The sequence below is a fragment of the Channa argus genome, chromosome 2 (assembly GCF_033026475.1).
Source record: "Channa argus isolate prfri chromosome 2, Channa argus male v1.0, whole genome shotgun sequence".
NCBI lineage: Eukaryota > Metazoa > Chordata > Actinopteri > Anabantiformes > Channidae > Channa > Channa argus.
Genome location: NC_090198.1, coordinates 27669663 through 27697048, shown reverse-complemented (window position 1 = coordinate 27697048; position 27386 = coordinate 27669663). Strand labels below are relative to the sequence as shown.

General features: G+C 41.7%; 1 protein-coding gene across 6 annotated transcripts in view; it reads left to right on the top strand.

Moving 5' to 3' along the window:
- The window catches only part of esrrga (estrogen-related receptor gamma a), a 102744-nt gene that overhangs the window by 49465 nt on the left and 25893 nt on the right, over positions 1-27386 (top strand). For 3 of the 6 annotated variants that reach the window (XM_067489051.1, XM_067489009.1, XM_067489043.1), the window contains exons 3-6: positions 5259-5683; positions 11797-11925; positions 23956-24066; positions 26675-26857. In XM_067489051.1, the coding sequence (XP_067345152.1) occupies positions 5259-5683; positions 11797-11925; positions 23956-24066; positions 26675-26857 (848 nt within the window). The remainder of the gene's footprint in view (positions 1-5258; positions 5684-11796; positions 11926-23955; positions 24067-26674; positions 26858-27386) is intronic. The other 3 variants (XM_067489034.1, XM_067489018.1, XM_067489027.1) reach the window with 3 other exon arrangements.

The window sequence follows — 27386 nt, the reverse complement described above, 5'->3', positions numbered from 1 at the left end:
TCTGCAGCCAATGAAGTGAATTACAGGTTTCCTGCCCGACTAACACTGTAACAATTGATCTGCTCCCTGGTGTGTGTGTGTGTGTGTGTGTGTGTGTGTGTGTGTGTGTGTGTGTGTGTGTGTGTGTGTGTGTGTGTGTGTGTGAGAGAGAGAGAGAAAGAGAGAGGTGGGGTTTGGATGTACAAGAAAGACTGAAAAGCAGTGTGTGTTTGTTTGCGAGAAGTAGAAATGATGACACACACACACACACACAGACAGCAGGAAAGAGAGGGCAGGAGAGAGCTCAGTAGGAGGGAGAGTGGTTTAGATTGACTGGCTCTGCATGAGGTTTTGTGTTTTTTATTCATTTCTGTCCCCACAAAACAACTATAATCATCTGCACGCTGAGACTGTATGGAGATAAACTCACAACCACAGACCAACACCACACAACAACACATTACTTTATAATCCTACACTGTTTCTTAGCTTTTAAACTATGTACCCAGCTTACACAACGTTCAACTAAAAACAGATACACACAACGCAAGATGTCTTAGGAAACAATGAGCGTGTGTGTGTGTTTTCCCGTCCCATAATTCAGCCACCACAAAACAGAAAGTTTGTTACTTACTGTGATTCTTTTAACAACAGCAGTAACCGGCTCAGTCTGAACTGATGGGTGCAGCTAACAGCTCAAGTTTACAAGTGTGTGTGTTTTTTTTTTTCTGTGCACACTCACCCGTGCGTATATCAGACTAACAAGCGGCCGAGCAGTTAAACAAACTGGGGGATGTCGAAAATAGAATAAAACGGAGGAATGTAATGAAGAAAGACAAACAAAAAGTGGAGTGCGTGGGCTGAAAAAGCAATAAAGTCAGTTGATGAAATAATTCCGTTCGTTGGATTATGAAAATGGAAATGCAGTTTAATTCACTATATTTACTTTTTTGTCTTTCATCCTTCTTTCACTTCCCCACCTACCTAAAGCGTTGCTGCAATATTCGAGATACAATTGTGGAACATGCTCCCCCTCTCTCACTCACTCTCTCTTTCCCTCTCTTTTTTCTTTTTGCTTATTGGACTGTGTGTTCTTATCAGCATCTAGAGCACAATGCCCGGTGTGATGGAAAGGTATTAGCCAATCCATGGTAGCCACATTGTCAGCACTTCTCTCTTCTCTGTGTCTGTTGCTACCACTTTGCTTTCCTCTCTGTTATACCTCTCACCCCTTTATCTAACCTTATTTTTATAGCTTATTCCGTGGAACTGCATTTTATTTATTTTTTTTTTCAAATATTGCCAGGGCAGTGAGGTGCTTTGATGTTCAGTGTGTAGCATGTTCCTAATAGAGCAACATAACAAATCCATACTCATTTTCCTTGGTATTGAATAAAATTCAAGCTGTAACAATTTCAATTCAGCTCAGAGTTACACCTGTCCAGTCACTCTTCTCTCCTCCTCTCGTCTCCTCTCCAGCCTCGAGGATGGGAAAGCAAAAACAGGAGTTGTTTGAGAATTGGTTTTTGTTCATGGCTGCCACCTAGCGAGGCAGCCGCACCGAAATTGTATATAATATAGTGCATAATGTGAAAGTGCGCACAGAAACAGAGGGACAGAGCACACGGAGTGAGGCAGAGTAGTTGCTCTAATACGATGATTGCACGTTTGTCCCTGCCAGTTGTCAGGGCACTGCATCAGGCCACCGCTCTAATGACAGCTTGTCATACTAAAGTGGTGCACCTCCCTTCAAAACACACAGAAAAAATATCTTGTTTTCCTGCATTTCACTGTCTTTCTTTTTCTATTTAGTCCTTTTCTGTCACTCTTTTTCTCTCCATGCCACCACATAGTTATCTCTATGGTGAGAGTTGGTGAGAAGTGAAAAAAGAAAAAGGAATGAAGACAAAGAGGAAATGACAGGGATAGAGCTTGTAATGGAGACGAGGAAAGGTGGTAATATTTCTGGGGTGTGTGTGTGTGTGTGTGTGTTCTCGCACTGTAAATAGGCCTGCTGAATATTTGATAACTGCAGAAACTAAACAGCCACTTTTGTCTACTTTCTTTGGATGTTTGCTGTGAAAAAGTCCGATTTGTTAGAAAAGATCATAAATAATTGGATTTTTGATTTTAGTTTAGTTTCCTGTAATTACCAACGCATGTCTTCAAACTTGTGGTTTGGCCTATTTAACCCGGAGAAAAAGCAGTCACTCTGCGATTTGCCTTGGCCATAGAGTTTAAAATATTCTGTTCACAGTCAGATTTTTATTTCTTTATTTCTTAATTTATATTACTTTGGCAGTTTCAAGATATTTCAAAGCAAATTGAAGGTCCTTTTTTTGTCGGTACCCAGCAAAGGTACCAAGTTACCTAAAAGAGTGGAAAGAAAAGCTGGTCAATCAAGAAAAAATATGTTGGATGTACGTGTTTGCTAGTTTGTAGTATTATATATTCAGACAAACTAAATGCCCTTAACTCTCTACTTTGGCCATAAGTATCCATCTGAAATGACAAAAGCATGTATCACTCAAATAATCTGCATAAAAGCAGTAGTTTGTGGAATCTAGTGGCCCCATTAACGGAAGTTGAGATCAGAGAAGTTCAAAACTTTTTATTCCACATAATTCAGACAGTAGAAAAAGCTACGTGCATGATTTTCAACCAAATGACAGGAAGGAAATCGAACCCAAAGGCTTTTAAAGTGAAACATTAAGTGAAACGGCTAATAGTAAAATCTACTTTTCTTTTATGACTCGTGCCTTTAAGTTTTTGTGAAAATACAATAAGAAACACTTTTGTATACATAACAAAACATAAAGAATTTATTTAAAAAAAATGAGACTCACCCCTTTTTCTTCCTCTCTGTACTTGTCTGAAGAGCAGACGGGCACAATAAGACTGCTCTTCCAGCACTGAGCCGTCGCCACATAGCACCATAATTATACTGATAACATACATACATAAATGCATTCAACCTCTCGCTCTGCACAGCGCAACGGCTGTGATTTCTTAATCTTTTCTCTCCTCCTCTCTTCTGCACGCATGTCTTCTTTTTTTTTTCTATTCTTTTTATTCCTCCCTCTGCCATTATTTTTTCATTCATAAGCAGAGAATACAGGGGATGTGAGAGAGCAAGAGAAAGGGAGATGGCAGAGGGGAAAGAGTGGGGAAAGATGGAGCAAAGAGGTGGAGTGAAAAAGGAAGAGGGAAAGCGAGATAGATGAGAATTTGAGAGAGAGACAGACGTAAAAAAAAAAAAAAAACGCCTGAGATCTTTTGGCACTTAAACTCTTTCACTTAATGGCACTCAGAAGGATTGACGGTCGTAGGGAGGGGGCACAAAAGAGCATAAAGAATGAAAAAGGAGAGATTAAATCATCACCATCACATCATCTACTTAAATGGATCTACTCTCTTTTATTCCGTCACTGCTGTGTTTTCTCTCCCTCTAGTAGAACACAGACAACCCCCGTTCAATCTCCCTCCATCCCACTCATCTCTTCCCCACATTTACATTTAATTCTCCCTCGCTTATTCTAGCACCTTTTTAGTTTTTCTGTCTTTTCCTCTGTATGCCTTCTCTGACTGTCTGTGTGCCTCTCCACTTTCTTGATTTGTGTTTAAACCTTTCTCACAGTGTCCCTCTCATTCCAATCTAACGGGCCAGCGTAGCATCAGATAAATGGATTTATAGACATTGGTGAATACCACAAAGTCACGATTAATGGAGTCACTGAATTAAAGGAATTTGCAGGGAGGGGAGGGAAGCAGAGGTGAGAGGAAATAAAATATGTGATGAAAGGGGGGGAAAGAGGCCAAAGTAGCCTGAATCATAAATACCATGTCACTTTATGAAAGGGGATAAAAAAAAAGAATGAATTAAAAAAAAAAAAAAAGGCCAAATCAGATGCTTTGTCTCATCTTTCTGCATGTAGAAAACTGAAATAGCCACGTCTTGCAGCCTCACTTTCTCTCGGTATGTCTGGATCTTGCCTTTTGCTGTCCGTTTGTCTGCCCTCTTCTCCCAGTACCCCCCGCCTCTTCCTTCACCCATTCGCCTCTCCGTTCTCAGTCAAGGCGCTGTCTGTGTTTTATGGGTCCCTGTAGAGCAGGGATCTTTTACAGGCCGACTGGACTTTAGAAGCCCCTTGTTTAGCAGCATCCTGCCTTAATTAAAAACCCCTTTTGTGCTTTCTGCCTTTAACAATGGAAAGACAGAGACAGGAGGGAGGGCAGGGTTAGAGGGATAGAGAGTAGTAATGTAAAGAGGAAGAGAAAAAGGGTGCAGAGATAGAGGAAAGAGAGAGATGGCAATGAATAGGAAGTGATAGGGGGACAGGCAGATAGATACTAAGGAAGACAAAGGAAGGGATGAAGAGATATGGACAGAGAGAAGATAGCTGTTAATTACAACTGCCATTAACAAGACACCAGTCAGCCTCCTGGGGGAGAGGAAGAAGGAAAAGCAGGGAGGGAGGGAGAAAGCCAGGGAATCCAGGTGGAAGAAGAGAGAGAAGAGAGAAAGCAGAGAAGAACAAAAGATGAGGAGGGGAATGCGGAAGTACTTTGGCAGAGAGGATTTTTTTTGGAGTGCGGTTTTGTTTTGTATGGCTTCTGCAAAACTAGATCTGTCGAATGACCATGTATCAACCTGTGTGTGTGTGTGTGTATGCGAGCGTCACGCATATGTGTGACGCTGTCTTTGGGATGATTGAGCAGCAGAGCGGCTGCTTACTGATTACCTTCATGTAGAACAAGCTGCTATTGACTGGAGAGTGACGAATGATCATCGGCCCTGAGCATGTGTATGCGTCTGTGCAACTGTGTGCTACCGTAGATGCCTCCCATCCACACTTCTACACTCTTTCACATTTTCCCCTAATGAACCGCAGTCTTTTTCTGTTTTTCATTTAAAGCTCAAACACTCCTCGACGATACCTTTTCCCCTTCTGTCTTTAGCATTTCCGTCACAATAAGAGTGATGGATGGATTGTGTCCCTTGTATAGAAGTTGCCGGCCTCTGTAGAAAAATATAAATCTATCATAAAAGTGACAGAGAGGAAATACAGCAGCATTAGAACAAACAGTTGTGATAGTTCAGCGATCAAATGCTTTTCTTTGGTTGAACATTGCTTTGAGTATATCCTCTCTCCCCTCCCGCAGCTCTGCCTTTCCTCAAACCCTGATCCTTCCTCTCCTTTCTTTATAGATGTTTGTCATTTTTACAATTTCTTATGCTTTTCTTGTTCTTCTGTTTCTTTCTGTCTCATTCCCCCCAGGCTTCTCTGCAGAATGTCCAGTAAGGAGCGCCACCTTGAGTCCAACTGTGCGTCCTCTTATATAAAGACTGAGCCGTCTAGTCCTGCCTCCCTGACTGACAGTCTAAATCATCACTCCCCCGGTGGCTCCAGTGACGCCTCAGGCTCATATTCATCCACGATGAACGGCCATCCCAACGGCTTAGACTCCCCGAGTCTTTACAGCTCCAACGCAGGGCCCCTGGGTCCTGCCGGTGGCCCCGGATCAAAGCGTTACGAGGACTGTTCATCAACTATTGGGGAAGATTCACAGATTAAGTGCGAGTACATGTTGAATTCGATGCCCAAGAGGCTTTGTCTGGTGTGTGGGGACATTGCATCAGGGTACCACTACGGAGTGGCATCCTGTGAGGCCTGCAAGGCCTTCTTCAAGCGCACCATCCAAGGTTGGCGTCCATTAGACTTTGTGTTTTCCTGTTTACATTTCTGTCTCATTGTCTTGTCTCTTGCTGCATCAGGTTTAGTTTCAGATTTTCTCTATTAGTCCTGTTCCATCCTCCTGTTTCTCTGTTTTCACCCCAACCTTTTGTGAGAAATTGTAGACGCGAGCGAAAGGGGGGATGTCTGTCGTTCGTAGATTATATTTGTTAAAACCTGAAGACGTTATTATAGGCTGTGATCTGTTGGGTGTTAAACTCGATGACAGTTGCCATTTTAAATTATTGTCATTCAAATGTCTGTTATGCAGCTAAGAAAGTACATGAAGGGTCATAAACACTTCACAACAAAGGACCACATTCCAAGTTTGCCTTTGATGGCGATAAAGTGCTCTACATATTATATGTAGAGAAAAAAAGAGGCACAACCTTTCAATTTTTTCAAATAAAATGCCTGCACACACACAAAATACACTTGCCCCCACATGCACATACCCCTGAACCACTATACCAGATCCAGGACATATGATAAAAGCCCCAAGCCAGATATGAACCTAGATTTTTATATGGTACATGTCTCCTCTGTCTGCTAAGTAAGCCACCAGGACACCGGCCACTGTCTATTTTATCCTCTCTCCTTCAACATTTCTATTTCCATCATGCATGCACATACACACATTGAAATGCTGCGTGCTGTATGCATCCAGACAAGTCCATGCACACCCCCCCCCTTAACTTTGACCTCTTGTTCATCAACGGCAAAGAGCAATTTCCCAGTAGTGTTTGCGTTCCTAGATCCATGTGCTTATGCTTCGCAGGAAGAGTTAGCTGTGTGCCTGCCGTCTAGGAGATAACATAGTGTCCGTGGAAAGTCAGAGGTCATGTGTAGGGGTCAGAAGTTCATGTTATGAGGTAGAGAAGAGAAGGGATAGAACAGTAATCCACGTGGTGAGAGGAGTTCTGGGATTTAGGCTCAGTAATCCTTTGTTGGTCTCTTGTTAGCGCTAGAAGCAGTCCAAAGGTATCTGAGCCTATGCTCCCTACATTTGGCTGGTTTTATTCAACGGCTTGCTTTGTTCAGCTTGACCACACTTGTATCCTTCATTTACCCTTGTCGAGGCACTACAGGTCAGCCCGACACGACGCCAATCAGCCATAATACGAGACAGTTTGTCAGCCATTTGTTCACTAATCCACCCAGTCCAACTCTTAACTCGTTTCACCGAATTCAGTGGGAAATCATTGTCATTCAGAGCAGGACGTTTCACACAATTAAGGTGTAAACAGTATATACACCTTAATTGATGACTACATTGAGCTTATTACGGTTTTTTCCAAGTCAACCACTCCCATTGGCTTTTCTCCACTGACATTAGGTCTTTCAGCATAAACTATGAAATTGCCTTTGTAGGCTCCCGGCTTTTTTTTTTTTTTAAGCTTCTGTCAAATCAGGTAATGACTAAAAAAAGCCAACAGGAGAGTGACCCCTGCACATTTAACCTATCATTACCACAAAAGGCTTGTGGTAATGATATTCCTTTTACATATATATTTGCACAGATCATCTGCATATTTTACATATTGTTTAGCCAATTTTAGAATGTTGAGCCATTTCAAAATCACCAATGTGATGGATGAGGTGACAGAAGCACACAAACTTTAGCACACAGGCTGAAAGATAAGCATGAGTACTTGCCTAAAAGATACTTAATTGAAATAAGTACTTTCAAATTGTAAACAACTGATCCACTAAGACAGTAGTGTTACAATGCTAAATTTGATGCTGTTAATACTAAGAATTCAAGCTTAGTCCATATAGTTTCCACATGTGCCTCAACAAATGGTAAATGTTCAAAATGACTTTGACCTTTTGATTTAAAAAGTCAGTATTCCCTTAATTTCTTATGAATTAGGCAGAAAGTAACACTGTAGTAGCATTAAAGGGTTCATTTTATGAGAAACAAATGAATTTGCAGCTAATTTTACCACATGATACATCATAATGTGTTAGTGGATTATATTTCTCATAGGAATCTTCACCTGTGAAAAATATCTAGTAGGTAAAATTGTAAAATCAATGTAGTAGCGTTTTTCTCCTGCACTGCAGTGGACTAAAAGTAACACAAAATACAATTGCACTAGTAAAGTACAAGTCCCTAAAAATTGTATATTGACCAGTATTTGAGTAAATATATTTAGTTACTTGCCACCTCTGAGTGTGCAAAGGGGTGATGGGAATGCAAAAAAAGACACTAACTAATCAGTTTATCATTGATATTATTATTATTAGGATATTTCTATTGTCCAGGCCTAATACTAAATGTTTGTGCCGCAGAATAATTCAGAGTAGCATTAGTAATAATCTTGTATGATTAAAGTTGCTGTCTCTAAAACACCTTACATTAAGCAGGATTGCCTTTTGTGGGTCAGTGTTCCTGTGCAATAACACAGCTACCAGCCGGCCAGCCGGCCATCATAGCTCCACTGAATCAGTCAGTCAGTCATATCAGACAGGATTCATCTATCTGCCTTTCCATCTACCTATCTGCCACTGCTTTCTTTTTTGTCTGATAAGCAGCTTTCCCAGGAAAGCCCCAGAGACAGACAGACAGGGAGATGTGAAGCCGGGGGGTGGAAGTCTTACATCCACTAGATGGTCACCACTAGCTAGAGATGACCTGTATGTGTTTATGATGGGATGAGATCAGGACACTGTGCAATTCTGACAAAGAGATTGGAGCGCACACATGCAGAGATAAAGATACGCTCGCACACAACACACTTCAATGGATCGTCACACATATGACCTTGTAATCATATGTGTGATATGTGTGTAGAATTTAACCCTGAATTCATCTCTCATCACTGCCATGTTTATTAGTTGGCCAGTTATGTAGAGATGCTGTCAGAGGATACATAGGTCAGAATGGGGTTACAGATTAAATGCAATAGCCCAGCAAACCTATAGATATGATGCTATGTTGACAGTAGAGCCTCTTCAGAACATGACCTTGAACAGATTTAAAGCAACACATTGTCCCACTCGCTCTTGCTCCCTCAGTTTCACTCTGTTTGTAATCCTCCCTTCTCCTGTAGCGGACATGTTGCAGATCAGGAAGGCCGAAGTTAGAGGGTTACGGGTTAAGACTTAAAGGCAAAATTAGTGACAGGACCGTTCTCGCCAAAGGTTGTGATGAAATACAGAAGGATGGAAATCTGCATTATGAATGGACCCTACGGAGAGAGATACTGTAAAATGAGCTGAAAGGAAAATACCAAATTCAGACATTATCACCTAACTAAGCCAATAGGGGGTTAGCCAGCTAATTCACAGTCAGGAATTGACATTCTTGGTCAAAATTACACTTAATGAATCTAATTTTGCTGAATGTACACATACACACACACACAAACATACTATGCACTATAAATGACCACCAATGAGAGACCAAGCTTGGTCATTTTTTTAGTTACTAATGTAATGATTAAATTCACTGTTTGTGCTACAGTGCAACTGGTAAGGTTTGTTTGGAAGCAGAGTGAGCAGTCTTAGATCCACTGGGTCATGACATTGTCTTTGGCTAACAGACAATCCCAACTCATCCTCAGACAGTGTGGATTCGTGTTAGCCTGTGTGTCTGTGTGTGGCCTTATGGGTTTGTGCTCATCCAAATGTAAATGAGTGCAGGTTTATGTGTAGGTTTGTGCACGCAGACCTGTGTTTATGCACAGTTGTTTGTGTGTGTGTGTGTGTGTGTGTGTGTTTGTGTATCCTTGGCTTGAAAGCAAGGCCAGCCTCAGATGGGCAGCGGCAGACATATTGGTATGTTTCAACCCATTAGCCAATAAAACCGCAGGTAATCACCAAAAAAACACCTCCAGCTGGACAGGGAGGCGAGCATGGAGTGGGAGAGGAGAGGAGAGGAGAGATGTGTACACTTGTGTGGATAAACAATAAGTTGAGATGAGGAAAGACAGAAATGGGGAAAAGGGGGAGGTGAGGATTGGTCACATGGACACAGTGGTATGTGTGGGTGTGTGTGTGTGCGTGTGTGTGTCGCAGCACGGAGGAAGTGACTCTGGCAGCTGCTGTTTCTGTGGCATCAGTCCAGCGACACCTGACAACCTGCATCTATCACTCCCTTATTGAGAGAGAGAGGGATAAAGGGGGAGTGAGGGGGAGGGCAAAGTGTGGGAGGGGGGAGGGATAGGGCAAGGAAATGGAGGGATGAGGGAGCAAGAGCAAAAATGAAAAGTGGAGGAGAGCAGGAAAGGAGAAGTTGGCAGTGGCGATAGCAACGTAGGGAAGAGGAGGTGTAGTGCACTGCGGTGAAATTGACAGTAGGATGAGGAAACTTTGGCGTCTGTGTGAGAGCTCCGTTCATACTGACTAACAAAATCTATATGCAGAAACATATTTGCATGTTTGTATATTTTAAGGTCAATCACTTGACTAAAAATATGCCATGTAACTGCAACGTGCTGTCTCACAGTCCCTACCTCTTTGTCACCTCTCTGGCCCACTGCCTTTTTTTTCCTGCTGCTCTTCAGTTGGAACTATTTTATTAAAAAAAAAAAAAAGCCAAGGCACCAAGAGCGAGAAAAAGGTGATATAGGGCATAGAGGAAGACAGGCCAAAGCCCACACTGAAGTTCACTTTACGCATTCTGCACAATGGGAGTCAATTGCCATGCAGCAGGTGGACGTGCACACATCTGGAAGGAGGATTTCAGGCCCTCATGCAGTATATCCCTCTCATTCACGCCACGCACGCATGCACACACACGTTACGCACAGGAAGACCTCTCTGTGAGGCACATAAAGACCCACACAAAGCTAGTACGTCGTGATGTAAACCCTTCCAGATTCTGATTCTACTGGCTAATTCCTGAACTAATCTGCACCTCCTGTGTCACCCAAATGCAAAAGTTGGCTGTAAGCTAACCAGTGCTATCAGTAATGTCAATTACACTGTAATGGTCACCCTAATATTTAGCACGTTTAGCCTTCACTTTGACTAACAAGCCTTATTAATGAGCGTCGTGTTGCCCATTAAGAAGTGTTTGTGCATTTAGCCTTTTCTCAAGCTAACTAGCCCCTTTAATCAGCCCAGTAATCAGGAAACATCCTCTCCGTGGCAGCAGTCAATAGCAATCACTGTTTACTCTGTTTCAGTGGAGATGCATTGGATTACTGGGTTACTGTAATTGTCAGGTTGGGACACCAGCTAAAGAAACAAGGGGGGTTTGGGTTATTGGTGGGGTTTACATTTTATCACAGTTAATATTATATTGTGAATCAACCTCGTTTGAGCTGGGTGGAAGTGATGTAAAGAAGTAAAGTTAAGGAGAAAACGCAACAGAATCAAACAGGGCACAACGAAAGGGAAGGAGATCGGGAGGCAGGGTGGAAATAGCTAATATGAATATGCCAACATTTAGTGGAAGATCTTAAATAAATATTGAATATATTGAGGTAATACGCTAATAGTAATATAAGAAAGAAGGAAAATAGTGAGGCAACAGCTAAAGGTTAAAAAGGCTGCTGGCCTCCAACACACGTTAGGTGTTGTTTTTGTTGGCCGGCGTTGTGAAGTTAATAGACTTACATCAGGTTAGAATCTTAGCCTCAGCTCTGCACCAGTGTTATTGTGAGTCTGCTGCCACTAGTCACGCAACCTCCGCTTGTCCATGTCACAACACATGTACACATAGTTTGTACTCATGTGACACATAGATGTCTTCTTAGACACAAACAAACACCTCAATGTACAAGGATTCATTTCAGAATAAAAGCCGTGCATTGAGTCTATACTCAAGTAAAAATGTAAAACAAAGCAGATTATCTGCTTGTGTTGTGTTCTTTGCACTGTAAATGATCACAATGGGGACACAGGGCAATATTAAAGGTCAAAGGTCAAGATCAAGGTAGTTGAGCTCATTTTTATTAAGGCATTTTATTATTTTTGTATCTCTGGCTGTCCGTTAGCCAAGCTATCTTCAAACATTCTGCATTCTGCCTTCATGCATGGTCTAACATGTCTGTCCATCTGTCTGTTGGATGTATCTGTCTGAAATAAAACCCTTCTTTCTGTCATCCTCCAACATGTCTACATGCCACAGGCAACATTGAGTACAGCTGTCCAGCCACCAACGAGTGCGAGATCACCAAGAGGAGACGCAAGTCGTGCCAGGCCTGCCGCTTCATGAAGTGTCTGACTGTGGGCATGCTGAGGGAGGGTAAGGGAAAAGGTCTCTTCCTTATCTTCCTCTGTTTACTGTGCTACATGTAGCATTTCAACTCGTACTGAATCTTTATTCATACAGTTAACAGAGGTACGGCATGTTGAATTACGTTCCACTGTGTTGAGTTTAGCTTTGAGTTTACAAAGATCTGCCAGATTAAAATTTGCTGCGGCTTGTCTTCGGGACATAGGTTGAGGCAACTCCAAAAGCCCAAAGGGGCTTTAATGGTCCCTTTTGGGACAGGCAAAGTGCTTTGTGGGAAATCTGGTTGTAAGTTTGAGAAACAAAAGTCAAAACGATTTTAAACTAGAAAAATGCTACATGTAACACTATATTTTTATTATTATTAATATTGTTAATACACCCTCTACTGTATATACAATAATTTGTTATATGTCTTTATTAACATCATGTGCAATTATTGCTGTTTCCATCTTAGTCTTTTCCGTTTGAATCCTTGTATTTTGTACAGCGTCTCTCTCTTTTTTTTGGTCCTCACACCATAGTGTAACAATTGAGCCACATTCCTGGTTTTTTTTCCCCTCTGTGTGTTCACTTTGTGTAAGGACACATTCAGACCCACGAGCCGACACTGACTCGGTTTATGTTACCTAAATGAGATACAGCATAACTGTAACCCTTACATTCGGTAGTTGTTTAGCGGTGAGAGGTTAAAAAGCACAAAGCAAAAAAAAAAAACACCATTGTATTATCTGCCCCCACAACACTTTGATTAAATACACTCTAATTTCCCCACTCCCTCGTTGCCTCTGCCACTTTCTCTCCTTTTTGTCTGCCCACCCCTGACCTTTCCTACTCCCACTGCGTCGATGGAGGAGGAGAAGAGTGGCGAGGAGAGAGAGGGAGAGAGAGAGCAGAGACGGAGGGGGAGGTGGAAGAAAGCTTGGGGGAGGGAGGGAGGGAGGAGAGATTGATTTATAGGAGCAGAGGAGAGGGACCAGGGGAGGATGAAGATGCAGGGGGGAGGGTGGTTGAATGGAGCAGAAAGTGTGTGAGAGAGAAAGGAGAAGAGAGGAGGGTCAAGGTTGTAATTGATGGGAGACCTGGCCTACGCCCCCTTCCTCACAGTGGTCAGGGAGCGTGCTTCAGCCGACGCCTGGCAGCTCTCTCTCTCCATCCATTCCCGTTTCTGTCTCTCCCTGTAGTTCTCCCACTCACTGTTATTGTATTGCTTCTGTTGCTTCTCTTCTGTCTTTCATCCATCCGTTCTCCACCACGACTCACAGTCGTACCTGCAGGTGTTCACCCACTCAGAAATCGTTATGTGATACCGTAACAATTTCAAACGCTTTCATAAGATGTGTTGTGTTGGTAACGTGACAGGATTTTACCACGAAGAGCTTTACACGTTAACAACTTCACATGCATAAAGTTGCTAAAGTTTCTAAGAATGTCTCTGAATACGAAAACATATGCAACATTAACGTGTGTTAATGTTTTTGTTTTTCTGTGACACAAACTACAGTAAATCACACACATTTCTGGCTGAAACTAATATTCTCGTTAAAGGCTCCAGAACTTTACACCATGCCAGAGCTGTAACTTGGCTGCAGCTTCTCTGCATCTATCCAATATCATTTTCTTCCAGCTTTAAAGAAACGTAATGCTGTGATATAAAAGATAATGTAAGAAAACCATTTCATCATAAACCTTAGAACTTGTGATATTTCAACACACAAACGCACACTTCGATACAAAATTTATAAATACATTTGTGGTCACTGTCGTTGCCTTCAGTGCAAAAGCATGCTAGGAGAGAGATCCTGTTCTCAGTTTCTGTCTTTTACATGCACACACACACTCCCAGCAAGCTGCTGTCGTAGCAGTTGTTCTCCCAGTTGATCTGACATAGGCAGAACCTGTGTCTCATCTCCCGTCTTGTCTCATGTAGAAGTATGTGACCACAAACACACGTGTAAGCACATGTATTATTGGCAGCTCCACCAGTCTCACAGCTCACACTGCCTCCAGTAACTTCATTGCCCCCACACTCCAAAGAGATTTTCCAATGTATTATTTCCGCTTAAATTTTGTTTCGCAGTCGGTGTGAAGCTTGGTAGGTTGACATTCTGTGGATTCTAAAGATGTCTTCTTACATTTTGGGGATCTAGTTTCTCCATCGAGCTGAGAGAGCAGAAGTTGTACGTTGATTCTTGATTACAAAAGCTTCCCAATTTTACTGTCAAGAAATACACTGTGTGTGTGTGTGTGTGTGTGTGTGTGTGTGTGTGTGCATTCGTGCGTAAACGAATAGCTGCCCTTTGTTGCCACCGCTTCTCTGCTCCACACACCCATCATGCACACACACCTTGGCCTGCATATATATACATCAACATGACAGATCACAGCCACCCCATTTGTTGTGCTGGGTGGGAATTTAATACTGGGGGTCCCGTTCTACATATGAATAAGGGTCATTTGGAAAACTGATACATCCATTTTCCTATATATTCTCATTTTCACCACTTTTGAACCAATGTGAAATTTGAAGATCAACAGCTATATAAAAGCTAAACATATTTGCCTGCAATTGCTTTATACTACCAGAAATATTAGTTTATAACACTCTATATGTTGTTTTTTCTATCCATACTGTGAATATACTTCTGGCAATACAGACATGGAAAACACTTTTGCTTCCCTTTCACAAAAAAGGATGTAGAGGCAGGCTTACTCATGTCCGGTGGTGCAACAAATTATCCACTCGAGACGTCGTTGTTGGACACAACGCTAAACATTTATTGAATTTCATGTTGCACAATTAAGCTGATAACAAAATAATTCCACAGAACGGTAAGAAACCGTGTACCTCCACATCTAGACCCTCGAGTTTCCACTACTACCTTGTTGCTCTGGCCCATCCGTTTATACAAAAACTGCCAAACAAGACAACAAGTCGACCCACACTCAACTCGAAAAAAACTTCTCTGAAAAAAACTGATATAAAAAGAAAAGAAGGACCTAATTTTTTTTGTTGATTTTTTTGTTTCAACGGAATATTTAAAATATCACACCGAATAAAAAAGACAGATGTGTTATTTGTTAGGTAGGACAATAACTAACTCGATAGTGACGCTTCAAACCGTTTCCAGTAGTTAGCGGCACAATTATCTTTAGTCATTTAGCTTGTTTATATTAGACAAAAGTAGACACTCTGAGAAACCTGAAAAAGACATTTAAAATGATGTGTTTGCCCGTTTATTCACATCATGTTGAGTGTAGAATAATACTAAAATACTTTACCGTACAATATTACATTATACACGTTGTAGGGTTGCGTCAGGAATGATCCGCTGCGGCGACCCTGAACTCAGGGGATAAGCCGAAAGGCCAAATAAAAATACTGTTCTACCAGGTTAAAAATGTTATCACACAAACTAAAAACTGTTGGCACACACAACATTTAGGTATATTGTTTACCGTGTTTCATGCCCTTTTGCGTGTAAGCATCATTCCAACAGATGATAATCGTAAGTGGCTGGATCAGTTAGCATCAGGGCTAACTGTTGTTGTCAGGGACTGGCTCACAGGAGAAAGGTGGAGATAAAGTGGTAAGAGCGGAGAGAAAGTGGGGTGGGGGACAGGGAGTAGAGTGTGTGTGTGTGTGTGTGTGTGCGTGTGCGCACATGGATGGATGCTGTAGTTTACCCCTAAGGGCAAGATCGGCCTCAAATTAGCTTTGTCGCCCAGGGAGACAGAGAGTGTGAGATGAGGAGCAAGTGAGGCAGCAAGAAGTGTGTGGGATGAAGAGAGGGGAGAACAAGAGGCCAGAGGGGTCAGTCAACCAACTCAGAGTGGAGCTGTTACTTTGCATGTTCTCTTAAACACACACCTGATCGTGTGAATACACACATGCAAAGCCTCCTGTGTGAAATATTGGATTTGCTCCCCCACTACTGAGAGGAGGAGAAAAGAGGAATAAACGAGCAGAGTTTATTACCGAGCAAACATGGGGCACCCACCCACCAATATGTAGCAGCTAATTTTTGGAGCAAGGCAATTAAAAGGCCTGACTATATTATGAGAACTTCCCCTCTGGCAATGGCTGTCTGTCCATTTTTAATGAGGTCATAATGATGCGTCAGCTGAAGACCAAAAGGTCACAGGGGGCTGGCCTAGAGAGAGGGGAGCGGGGAGTGAGAGAAAGGGTATAATTGCAGGTAAAAGACCTGATAAAGGAAAATAGAACATGAGAAGGTTGACAGGGAGTTTTACATTAACACATGCTAACCTCCGGAAAAAGATTTATTTAATAAGCTAATAACACCATAGATGTCAGTTCTATTTATGTATATGCAATCGGCAGGGCTACACTGATTCAACACATTCAACATCAGCATTAATGCAGAGAATTGTCATGAACACATTGGGAAACACAGACATTTGAACATGAAAGGCTTTGGCAGAGGCACACGACCCAGGAGCCAGCAGTGTTCAGTACGCATATATACTGTGCACATGGCCATATTGACAGATTTGCTTCCTTACAACACAGCAGTTTTGATGATGGCGCATGTGATGAATTGTGGTTAAACAGTCAGAATATGCTAAATCCAAAACCAAAGTCTCCATCTCTATGATGTCGTAAATGTCCAGCTGGTTTCAGATGGTACGGCTACTGGAGAGAAAAGTCCACGGACTGCAAATAAAAACCCTGGCACACTGCCCCGCACGCACACACACACACACACACACACACTTAACAGCTCGTGCCAACTTTGGCCGCGCTCTCCACGGCCTCCGAGACCTAATGAGTGAGATCGGGTGGAAGGCCCCAGTCTGCACGAGGGCTGGTGCGTGTGTGTGTGTACAGCTGGCGGTGTGTGTCATAACTCTCCTCATAGCTCAATGATCCTGACTGTTGCCATCCAATCTCATTGCACCACATGCATGCAAGCCGCAATCAAGTCTGGACCCAAACATATTTACATGCAATACACACAGAAATGTTTTCCTCTAATACATCATTTTTTAAAATATATTAGTGATTTGGATGGAAATGAGGGATAATAGATAATAAGCAGGTGAATAATAAAAGCAGAGAATGACTAGAGGAGGAGAGTGATGGGGAGAGGGCACGAGACAAGGGGAGAGGAGGGGTGCGCCAGACAACTGGTGGCGTCTGGTGTTCCCTCATGGGATACTTGTAGCTAAATCTGGCCCTTTAGCTTCTGTCCTGAACGAGTGTTTGTGTGTGTGTGTGTGTGTGTGTGTGTGATCGGCATCTGGTTGCATCCCTGCTAAAAAGGAACGATAATGGAAATACTGTGACGAGAGATCTGCCTAAGTGGTTCGCTCTCTAATAGATACACTTTCTTTCTGTTTCTTTTGGGGGGAAAGGAGAGAAGCTGTAGCACGGGTGGGAGGGGATGGAGGGAGACGGATTGTGGTTGGTCGCTTTAGTATTTGACTGCTCCAATCAAGCTGTGTGAGAATAAGCTTTTACGTGTTCATTTATTTATTAACGGGATCCTTTAAATTAAGCTTTTGCTTTCGGTCGTGCTGAGCAGCTTCCATCAAAACATATGCTCCTTGTCAGTGTGGCTACTTTAGCTTGTTGTTAGAAAAGACAAACAAGAATATTTCAGGAATTGCTCTCAGAAATGTTGAAAGTACAGTTGGGATCAAAAGTGTAAAATGTGTTGTATTTTGAAATGATTTTGGGTTTGGACATTTGGTTAAAACAATTGTTTATCATAAATAAACAATTATTAGAAATTAATAAAAGTTGATTTTTAAATGTATTTATTAAGGGAGATGCAAACTTTAGAACTAATGTCACCTTTTTATATACTCTGATGGAGCAGCAACAGCTCAGTTTGTGGTGTGGCCGCATACGGACCATAGGGTCGGATGTTTGAGCCCTGCTCTCGCATGTCAAAACACCGAAGCCCTATTTCAAAGTGGACACATGCACATTTTTGCACCCAGCTTTATGGTTATATGGTTTATGGTATCTATTAGTCACCAGTTTATGTTTTTTGCCAGGTCAAATGTAAAAAATAAAAAAACAACAAACTATTAACTATTAATGAAACATTTTGTAGCGGCGGTAATGACGGCAGCTTAACTTTTTCAACTGCTCGCAAAGGCTTTATGAGTTTTTACTGGGCTTCACTGACTAAAATTGTTTGTGTTCTGTCTGTCTCAAACGTGTCAGGAGAGACTGGGGTCTTTCTGCAAAATCAAATTAGGCCAAAGTCTACTGGAGGAGAGAGTGACAAGGTTTATGTGCGATGCCATCTGCAAGGACACATCAGAGCCATCTGATTTCATATCAGCCGCAGCAGAAGAAAAAAAAAATCCAATATTTCTTGTCCTGTGGGCCGAACCTTTTATTTTAAACAGGCTACACATGCTACAGGTTGCAAATGTTTTTATCAGCTTATGATGACTAGTAATAGTGAAAAAATAGTGACTAATGTTAAAGTTTTGTTAAAGTATGTTTGGGCTGTCACAATATTTAAATATTTCAACCGATTTGAGGTCATTGTCATCCTTTCGTCAACCTAGATGAACACCATAGATGCATATTCATCATATTGTTTTGTAGTATTGTTGAAACGTGACCATCGAAACTACAACTTAATTTTGGACTATTTTTCTACAAAAACCAGAAAATACACTGTATAGTTTAGCTTTAGGTCTCAAGTTTTTCCGGTAAAATAAATTATTTCAGGACACTGGACCGGCAAGAAGAAGTCACTGCGGAAATGCTGGTGCAGTATGTATCAGTGCACGTCGTCAACGCTGCCCTAAAATGACAAAGGAAATGTCTTTTAATGCCGACGAGGTAACACACACAGGAACTCGCACATTCACACACCAGCGACAGCCACCTGCCCGCTGCCTCGGGCACTGCTGTTCTGATCTGTTCTGGTCTGAACAAATGTCACCACATGACATCATACAGCACACAACCCTTTCTCGTTAATGTCCTCTACCCCTAACTCACTCCAAACACTCTCTTTATTTCAGTGTAATTTAGTTTGAGTATACAAACATTTAAAGCTCGACTCTTTCACACCACCTTCATATGAAACTTTTATCCACAAATGCACGTGTATACACGTACACACATCGGATAAAGTGGGTCTGCTGTCTTTCCCAGCCTCCGCAACCATCAGTTCTTCAATCCACATAGGAAAAGCTTTTATGTTGTTACATCAGCACTACACTGAGCACACACACTAATAGACAGATAAACATAAGGCGATAACCTGGTGGAAGAGAGATCTTCAACCTTGTTACAACTTTAGTTACCATAAAGTTACTCCTCTCCCTCTGTTTCCCTTCTCCCCCATCTCATTGCCTCCTTGTCTCTGCCTCTTTAAATGCTTTCTTCCTCTTGTACTTTTCCCATCCTTCTTTTTCTTTGCTCTGATCAAATTGTATTTGTCTTCCTCGTCCTCTTTCGACTGTAGCCCGACACTTCTCGCCCTCTTTCATTCCCTCGTTCTCTTATCATATCATCATACCATCTGAAATCAATCCATTTCTCTTAGCCTCCCTCTTTCCACGCTTGCAGGTTCTCTCTTCAAAACCACTTAGGTGTCAAAGGCATTTCACTCGCAATCCTTCAACTGTTCGAGAGCGCACACACACACACACACACACACACACACACACGCACACGTATGCTGGCACAGTAACGCCAGTGCAGTGTAAAATCTATGCTGATGTGATCAGTGCAGATCCTGTTATTGACAGACAACGATATTCCCACAATAGGAATGATTCACCTTCATCACTGTCACTGGGTGCGTGTATAGCATATGGCAAAAGTGGTCCAATATTAATACAAGTGAGAGTGAAGTGGTTTCAGAAATGACTTGCACCCCTTCCCCTTTTTTCAGGCTTTATATTAGGTCTAGTTAAAAATGCATATAATGACCAATATCGCCCATCTCCACTCAACAGCCCATAAAGACAAACGAAAGGATGTTTTTTTATTTAATTTTTTTTATTTACAAAACTGTTTATACCCTGAATTTCATACTTGTTAGCCCTTTTGGCAGCGATTTCAGTTTTGAGTCTCATTGGTCTGTGCAAGCTTTGCTCTCCTGGATTTGGGATTTTTGGCCTTACGCCTTTTTACTCAGAGTGACTTCTGTCTCGCTGATCTACCATAAAGGCCAGATTAATGGCCTGTTACTGTGATGGGCATCCTTCCAGCAGGTCCCCTCATCTCGGCTGAGGACCTCTGAAGCTTTGTTGGATTCACTGTTGCGTTCTCGGACACCCCTCTCTGAAGCTACTGTAGGATACTTCATTTGAAAGAGCTGATATATTGGAAAACAAAACACACACACACACACAAAGCTTTGGGGTGGATTAGGATCATGGCAGGGCCCCTGCTGTGTTGTCAAATTGCAACACAGCAGTATTTTTAAGGTATTTAAAAATTAGCATGTCCCTAAGAGTGAGCAGTGATGAAACTGCACCTGCTATGACGTCACACCTAACCATGAAATTGGATACACAAGGATAAGCCCACCCCTACCCGGCGCCATGCTCAGGGTGAACGCAGCATACGAAACTTCTGTAGACAGTTTGCATTGCAGCTGGGTGAGCAGCAAGACATTGACAGTAAACAATCACATCCGAAAACATTATTTCATTCGGTTACAATCGGTTACCTTTGCTAAAGCTAAGCTAGCTGCCTTCAACTTAGTTTGAATGACAAGATCCCACTGTTCTGAAATATCCCGTTGAAGTCTCAGTGTGCAATAAAAGGTGTCCACTGGCCGCTATTACTGTAGGTAGCTGCAGCTGCAGTACAGGTGAATATGCCAAACCAACTAGGGCCTGCTTCCATTGGCTGAGGGGGATTATAGAGGCCACACCTCCAGCCAATCAGAGCAGGGGGCTCATGATTCATAAAAATGTTATTTTAAAATTGATGGTAAGGATAGATGTGGTTCAGCTAAACAACTTTGGGTGATTAGAATGTCACAGAGATGTTTAAAATACCTTGACAACTATTGAAATGAGTTTGTGCGTTAGTGTACAAGTGTAAGCAGTACACTGAGTGCTATAGTACTGTGAGTTGGTATAATAATAAATACTTAGACTATAATAAGGGCATATTACCTCCTGGGTTTTTGGCTTCTATTCTATTATTTGTATCGTGCTCCTTCTCTTATTATTCTATTCCTATCTTAATATTTTTTCTTAGCCCTTACATCATCCGTCCTTTTATCTCTCATTTCACTTTGTTTCACATTCACCTTTCTTCCTTTGTTTTCTAGCTCATCCATTACTTTCCTGTCCCCATCTCCTCTTATGTGTCAACTTATGCACTACTCAATTCTCCTCCGCTCTCTTTTTCTTTCCCACTTTCTCCTACCACAATCTTCCATTAGGGCTTTTTATCATTTTTTTTATCTACATTTTATTTCTTTTCTCTCGCCTTTTATTCCAGCTCTTTCCCATTCTCTGTTCAATTATTCTGTTCTTCCTTCGCGTTCCTTTTTTACATTTACGCTGTTCTAATCCTTACATTTCCTCTGCCCCAGCCTCACTCCTCTTTCCCTTCTCACTCCTCTGGCCCATCCTTTATGATTTGAAGGCTCATTTGTTAAGACGAGGTAAAGCACTCTCGCTCTCTCCTTAGCCTCTTCCTGTCTCTTTTTTGTGAGCTTTGGAAATATAATTTTCAATTTTTAATTTGATTCATTTATATTTGATCATTAATCAGTGCTGAGAGAGAGTTAATTTGGTGGAAAATAGATGAGGTAGTTAGAGAGGGCTCTTTATGAAGTGAGCTCAGCACAGCACTGGATCTTTTAGATATAAGGAAAAAAGAGAGAAAAAGTAATAGCGTGCATGTAAGAGTCAGTGAGAGGAAAAAAAGCAATTTGCAAAAAAGTAGCATGGAAGGATATGTTTTGTGTTGCAAAATGAAGACAAGAAGTATTCTTATTTATGGTCTTGTCATGTCAAAATGCCATGTGTAAAATCTTTAAACATCAGTTAACCATTATCATATTTGTTTTACAATGTGCTCTCTTTGCTGAAAATCATTGAGAATCAGGTGAATTACTTTAGGGCAAAGTGCTGCACAACACATGTCAGGAAAGGGGCCATCTCTTTTGACACTCATAAAAGAAAACCTTACTTAATTTGCCAGTGAGGATTTCCACTTGCAAAAGCCACATGTGAGGTGTTTAGTTGATTGATTGTTTTAACATATAGGTTCATTTAAAATCTATTTTGGCACCTAAATAAAAAGAATGGAGCATAATAATTGTATCTGTATATTGGGGTCACTTGTTTTTAACTTTTATATGTTTTTAAGTGCTTGAATTAAAATGTGTCAGTAATTAGGTAGCATACATTTTGGACAAATGTTCTGCTAGATGAATATTGAATATTGTTATCTCAGAATCTGAGCATTTTCATCATCCGTGCAAAGTAATGAAGTTATTGCTCCTGACCAAGGGGGCAGCAACTGAGGTCCAGAGTGCTCTGGGTGCAGCAGTAGTTGTCCATGCTTACAATGCTATGGGTCAACTTCTCCCACACATGTTGCCTTTGTAAAATGAATGGGCAGGCTGGTGGTATGTGTGGTGTGTAAAATATGTGGTGTCATGCATGTTCCTAAATGAGCTAACAGGAGGATTTCACAAACCAGTCTCAGTGCAAACACTGGAACAAGCAGTTTTTATTCAGGTGTCTGCTCACTGATTTTTTTTTTAATTTTTTTACTTTCTCCCTCTCCTCCACTGACCAGCTACTGACCCGGGTAGTGAGTGAGCAAGCTGCTTGCCGAGGCTTACCTGAACACAACACGGGGGTGTGGGTTAGAGAAACACATACGATGTGTGTGTGTGTGTGACTGAGAAAGCTGAGAGTGGGTGTGTGAGTGAGTTTTACCTCCTGGTGTTAAGAGTTTCTTGACCGTTAGCTGACACTGGCCCCCCCACTGTACCTGGACTGTCAGCCCTTCTGTCTACCTATCTCTGTCTCTCTCTCATGTGCAGATATACACACACAGACACACACACACACAGATGCATGTCATGTTGAGTTCACTGGGTTGATTGTTGCCTGGGTGATTTTGAATTAAAGCAGCCACCAAAGTTCACATATAAAAAACACATACAGTGGGGAATATGTGTCCTCACGATCACTTACGAATGACATCTAACGCAAAAACAAGCTCTGCAACATTTTTCTCTGCTTTACAAGATGTGTTAGAAAGTAGTCAGCGCATTTTTCAGACGATTTAAATCTGTGAAAGCAAATTTTGCGTTCTCAGTCCTCCTCTTCCTCTTTTATCTTTCTCTCTATACAATTACTCTTTTTAAATGCACATCATGTTACATTAGGTATTTTGCACTTTGTAAAAGCAGTGAGATTGTTTAGTCAGAGTGTTTGGTACAAAATAGACAACTTAGAGTTAATATGGAAACGTTTGACAGCCGGTTCAGATACCTCCTCTCCTTCTCTCCTCTCCTCCAAGGGTGCATGACACCTCTGTCTTCCTTATCCATCTTTAAGTGGTAACCACGGTAACAACCAATCCCTTGAGAGATAGGCCTAATTAAATTAGGACTCCTTTGTGTCAATTAATTAACAAGACAGAGAGAGAGAGAGAGCGCAATAGAGAGATGGAGATTGGGCAAGAGACACTAAAAGAGTCAGAAAGCCAGAGAGACAAAGTGAGAGAGTTGTTTTACTCAGATGGTGTCTCCATAAATTTGTATTGCTGTAAAACAAAAGAGGGCAGCATGTTTAGCAAGCTTGACAATAACATAAAAGTGCCTGCATGCATGACAGATGCACAGACACACAGATGCATAACCTGCAGAAACAGCACAGTTTTCACCTCTTCACACTCATGTCATTTATAAGCATCTTCCATTCCCCCATTTTGTTTCATCTATGACCCTTTTTTAAATTCGTGCTTTCTTTTCATTGTGCTTGCAAACTTGCTGATTTGCTGTTAAGTTGTCCCAAAATCAGTGCACAGTATATTGACACACTCCTTTCTTCTGGCATGTCTCGCAGGAGTTCGCCTGGACAGGGTTCGTGGTGGGAGACAGAAGTATAAACGCCGGATAGATGCAGACAACAGTCCATACCTGAACCCACAGCTGGCCCTGCCCCCCAAGAAGCCATGTAAGCGCACACACACACACACACACACACACACACACCAAACAACTCTGTCTGTGACTGTGATTCTCAAGGACAGAAATTTGCATGCTCTCTTCAGCGCCCTGTAACTCATAATACACAAATTGACTCTGTTAATTTGCATACAATCTGACATTGTATGCAGAAAGATCGCTGTCGAACACAGATTGGATAGCACACATGGAAACCCTCTCTAGGAATAAGCAGAAGATATTCAGATTAAAACATGTTACGTCACTGTTTGCAGGCAGGTTGTTGTTCGGAAAGCAGATGCACAAACAATATTTCCATCCATTTCTTTACTAATATAACAGTTGCACGGTAAAAAATATTTAAACACATTCTCTGTCTCTCTCACTCACACACACACACGCATAAATAGACACAGGGTGGTGAGAGGCCCATCTGTTTTGTTACAAAGTTTATCTACCTGTGTGTATTGCTACCAGTTTGGGGTCATAAAACTTTATATGTGTAATATTTCAGTATAAAGGTATTTGTTTACGTCTGTCTAGAGTAGATGTGTTTATTTATTTATTAATCTTTTGAAAACCTGTAGAACCTGTAAAAATCTGTAGAGGAGAGAGTAAGAGAGGCGAGAGAGAAAGAGAGCGAGGGAGGCTGACCAGCCCGAACCCTAATCCGGATTAAATCCAATCTGGCAACCACATCAAAACTGGAGTTAGCTCTCTAGCTAACCGTCTGCTCGCACACACACACACCCACACGTAGTGCAGATTGAGAAGTGTTTAGTGCCTTGGTCCCTAAAGCCCATTTTGCTTAAAGCTGAAGCATATTCTGCTTTAGGGCCAATATGCTGAATGGCTGCACCACAGTTTACCAGGACTTCTGCCCTACTAATCATTGAAGTGATGGGATAATGTGAGCGTGTGAGCGCTGTACATGTGTTTGTAATGCAAGTGTTTGCATACACACAGCATATGTGCGTTTCCACTAACTAAATATGTTCCAGCAGTATTGAATTTTTTTTATCCAGTTGTAACTTCTGGAGGAGGGTTTAAAAATAAGTCATGTTCTTGACCTCTCAAAGTACTTTTTCATGTTTTACTCACTCATTTAAATCTCTTCCCTACCATGCAGTAGTGTGTGTCTCTCACGAACAAACGAACCCTCATTTAACCATCACAAAACATAAGCTTGATGCAAACTTCCTACACCCCTAATTTTTTCATTCGTCAATAGACACACACACACACACAAACTCTTTCTGTCCCTCTGTCTCCCTCCCAGATACATGCACATCGTCTATCTATCTGTAGCCCAATCCCTAGCCTCAGCGTCCTCATTGATTGTGTGAGAACAGAACAATAGCCCAGGGTTTGGAAATGGGCTTCCATTGATTCTAATTAGGGAAACATTAAATAAGATTTACCCACAGATAATGCAGTGTGACTGGGATTGGTTGGGCTGAAACGACCCTGGAGCTGGAACTAGAGGGAAGAGAATGGAAAGGAGATATATATATAATATACATACACAGTATAATATGTACAAATGTGTGTGTGTGTTTGTATGAGCAACAGAACTGGGGGTGGTGGAGAGTGTTAGATCAATACACAACCCATCCCCCCAACTCTGTTTCACTCTCTTTTGCTGTTTATCTCTATCTAGATGTCGCTCTCTCTGCTCTTCCTGTCTGTCTTTAACAATATGTCCATGGCTCTGTTTCTACCTATCTGTCTTCCTCTATTTTTCCATTGCTTATCTCTCTCTCTCTCTCTCTTTGCCTCCCTTTCCCTCCATGCCTTGCCCCTCTCTTGCTCCTCTATCCTCTGTTATTATTCCCATGCTTGATTAGTCAGTGGATTAATTTGGAAGCAGGGTATCAGTCTGTTACTAATGGGCCATAGAGATCTCATCACCACATGTCACTGTTAGCAGCTGAGCTGTTTGGCTTTCAGTATTATCTTTCCCTTCTGTATGTGTCAGCAAAGCTTCTTAAGGCTGTGATACAAAAGACGGCATTTTGAGCAACCTGAATCACCTGCAGTAATCACCTTTAATCACAACTTGGAGCGTCTCCTAATCTGGAGACATTTCAATAATTTCTTGATCTTTTCTCAAATGCTTTGCTTTCATGTTGAGTCCTGCCAAATTACTGGAATCTAATCAATTATCTCATACTTGATTGTTGAAAAATTCCAAAGGATATAATCCAAGGCATTGTATTCAAGCATTGTGTTATTAGATTGTGTTCCCACTGCATATTTTTAATGAAACTTAACATTAAACATTTAATGCTTTCGAAAATGTCAGAACTTGATTTGTGTCATTTATTTGGTTTTAAGGATTTTTAATGAAAAGTGTTTGACAGTTTGTTCTTAAGCACGGTACATTATAAACGGAAACTGTAGCATTTAACATTGTGATTTTGGTTTTTCTTTTTTTATTCACTTTTCACATAACGTGCTACTTGAGGAAAATACCTCTAAATATGTTACCAGGGCCTTTGCATGTGACCTTTCACATTTTTCACCGGATTGGTGTGGAAGAGCTTGCAGCCTTCTAGGGCGAAAATTCACCATCTCTTTGTCTCTGTGTCTTTCTCCTTGTCTGGTGGTCATGTCAGTTGCCTTTGGCTGCCTTGCAGATAACAAAATCGTCTCTCACCTGCTGGTGGCCGAGCCAGAGAAGATTTATGCCATGCCTGACCCAACAGTACCTGACAGCGACATCAAGGCCCTGACTACGCTTTGCGACCTGGCAGACAGAGAGCTGGTGGTCAACATCGGCTGGGCAAAACATATCCCAGGTAGGAAGGACTTTCGCTTTGCACTTGGCTCCACGTGGATACACTGCGACACAGAGCACATTTCATACGCACAAATGCCATATAGACGCATACATATATGCCGTGTGCCTGAAAACTGACAGTTGCAGTTCGGGCACACTTACGTCATGTACACACAAGTACGGCTGGTGCTAAAGCGTCACCTTTCATGGAATCCTTCCACACAGACAGTTTAAACAATTGACTCCCACTGACCAACCAAAATGTCCTGACTGGTAGCACATCGCCAAACACACACACACCAAATTCTGACCTTTTGAACAGTCCAATCCCCCCTTACCTTTAACATGTGAGTACATTAATGGGCTTAAATGTGTGTGTGTCCTAACCCGCACTCAAAATACCATGTATCTCACATAGCCCTTTAAAATCACAAAGCACAATGTATGTTTTAGTCTGTAGCACATCTGTGCCCTGCTACAGGTTCGTCACTAAAGCAGAATCTGACCTAATCGGCTTAAACTAACTCCTTTCTCTCTCTTAATCAGTT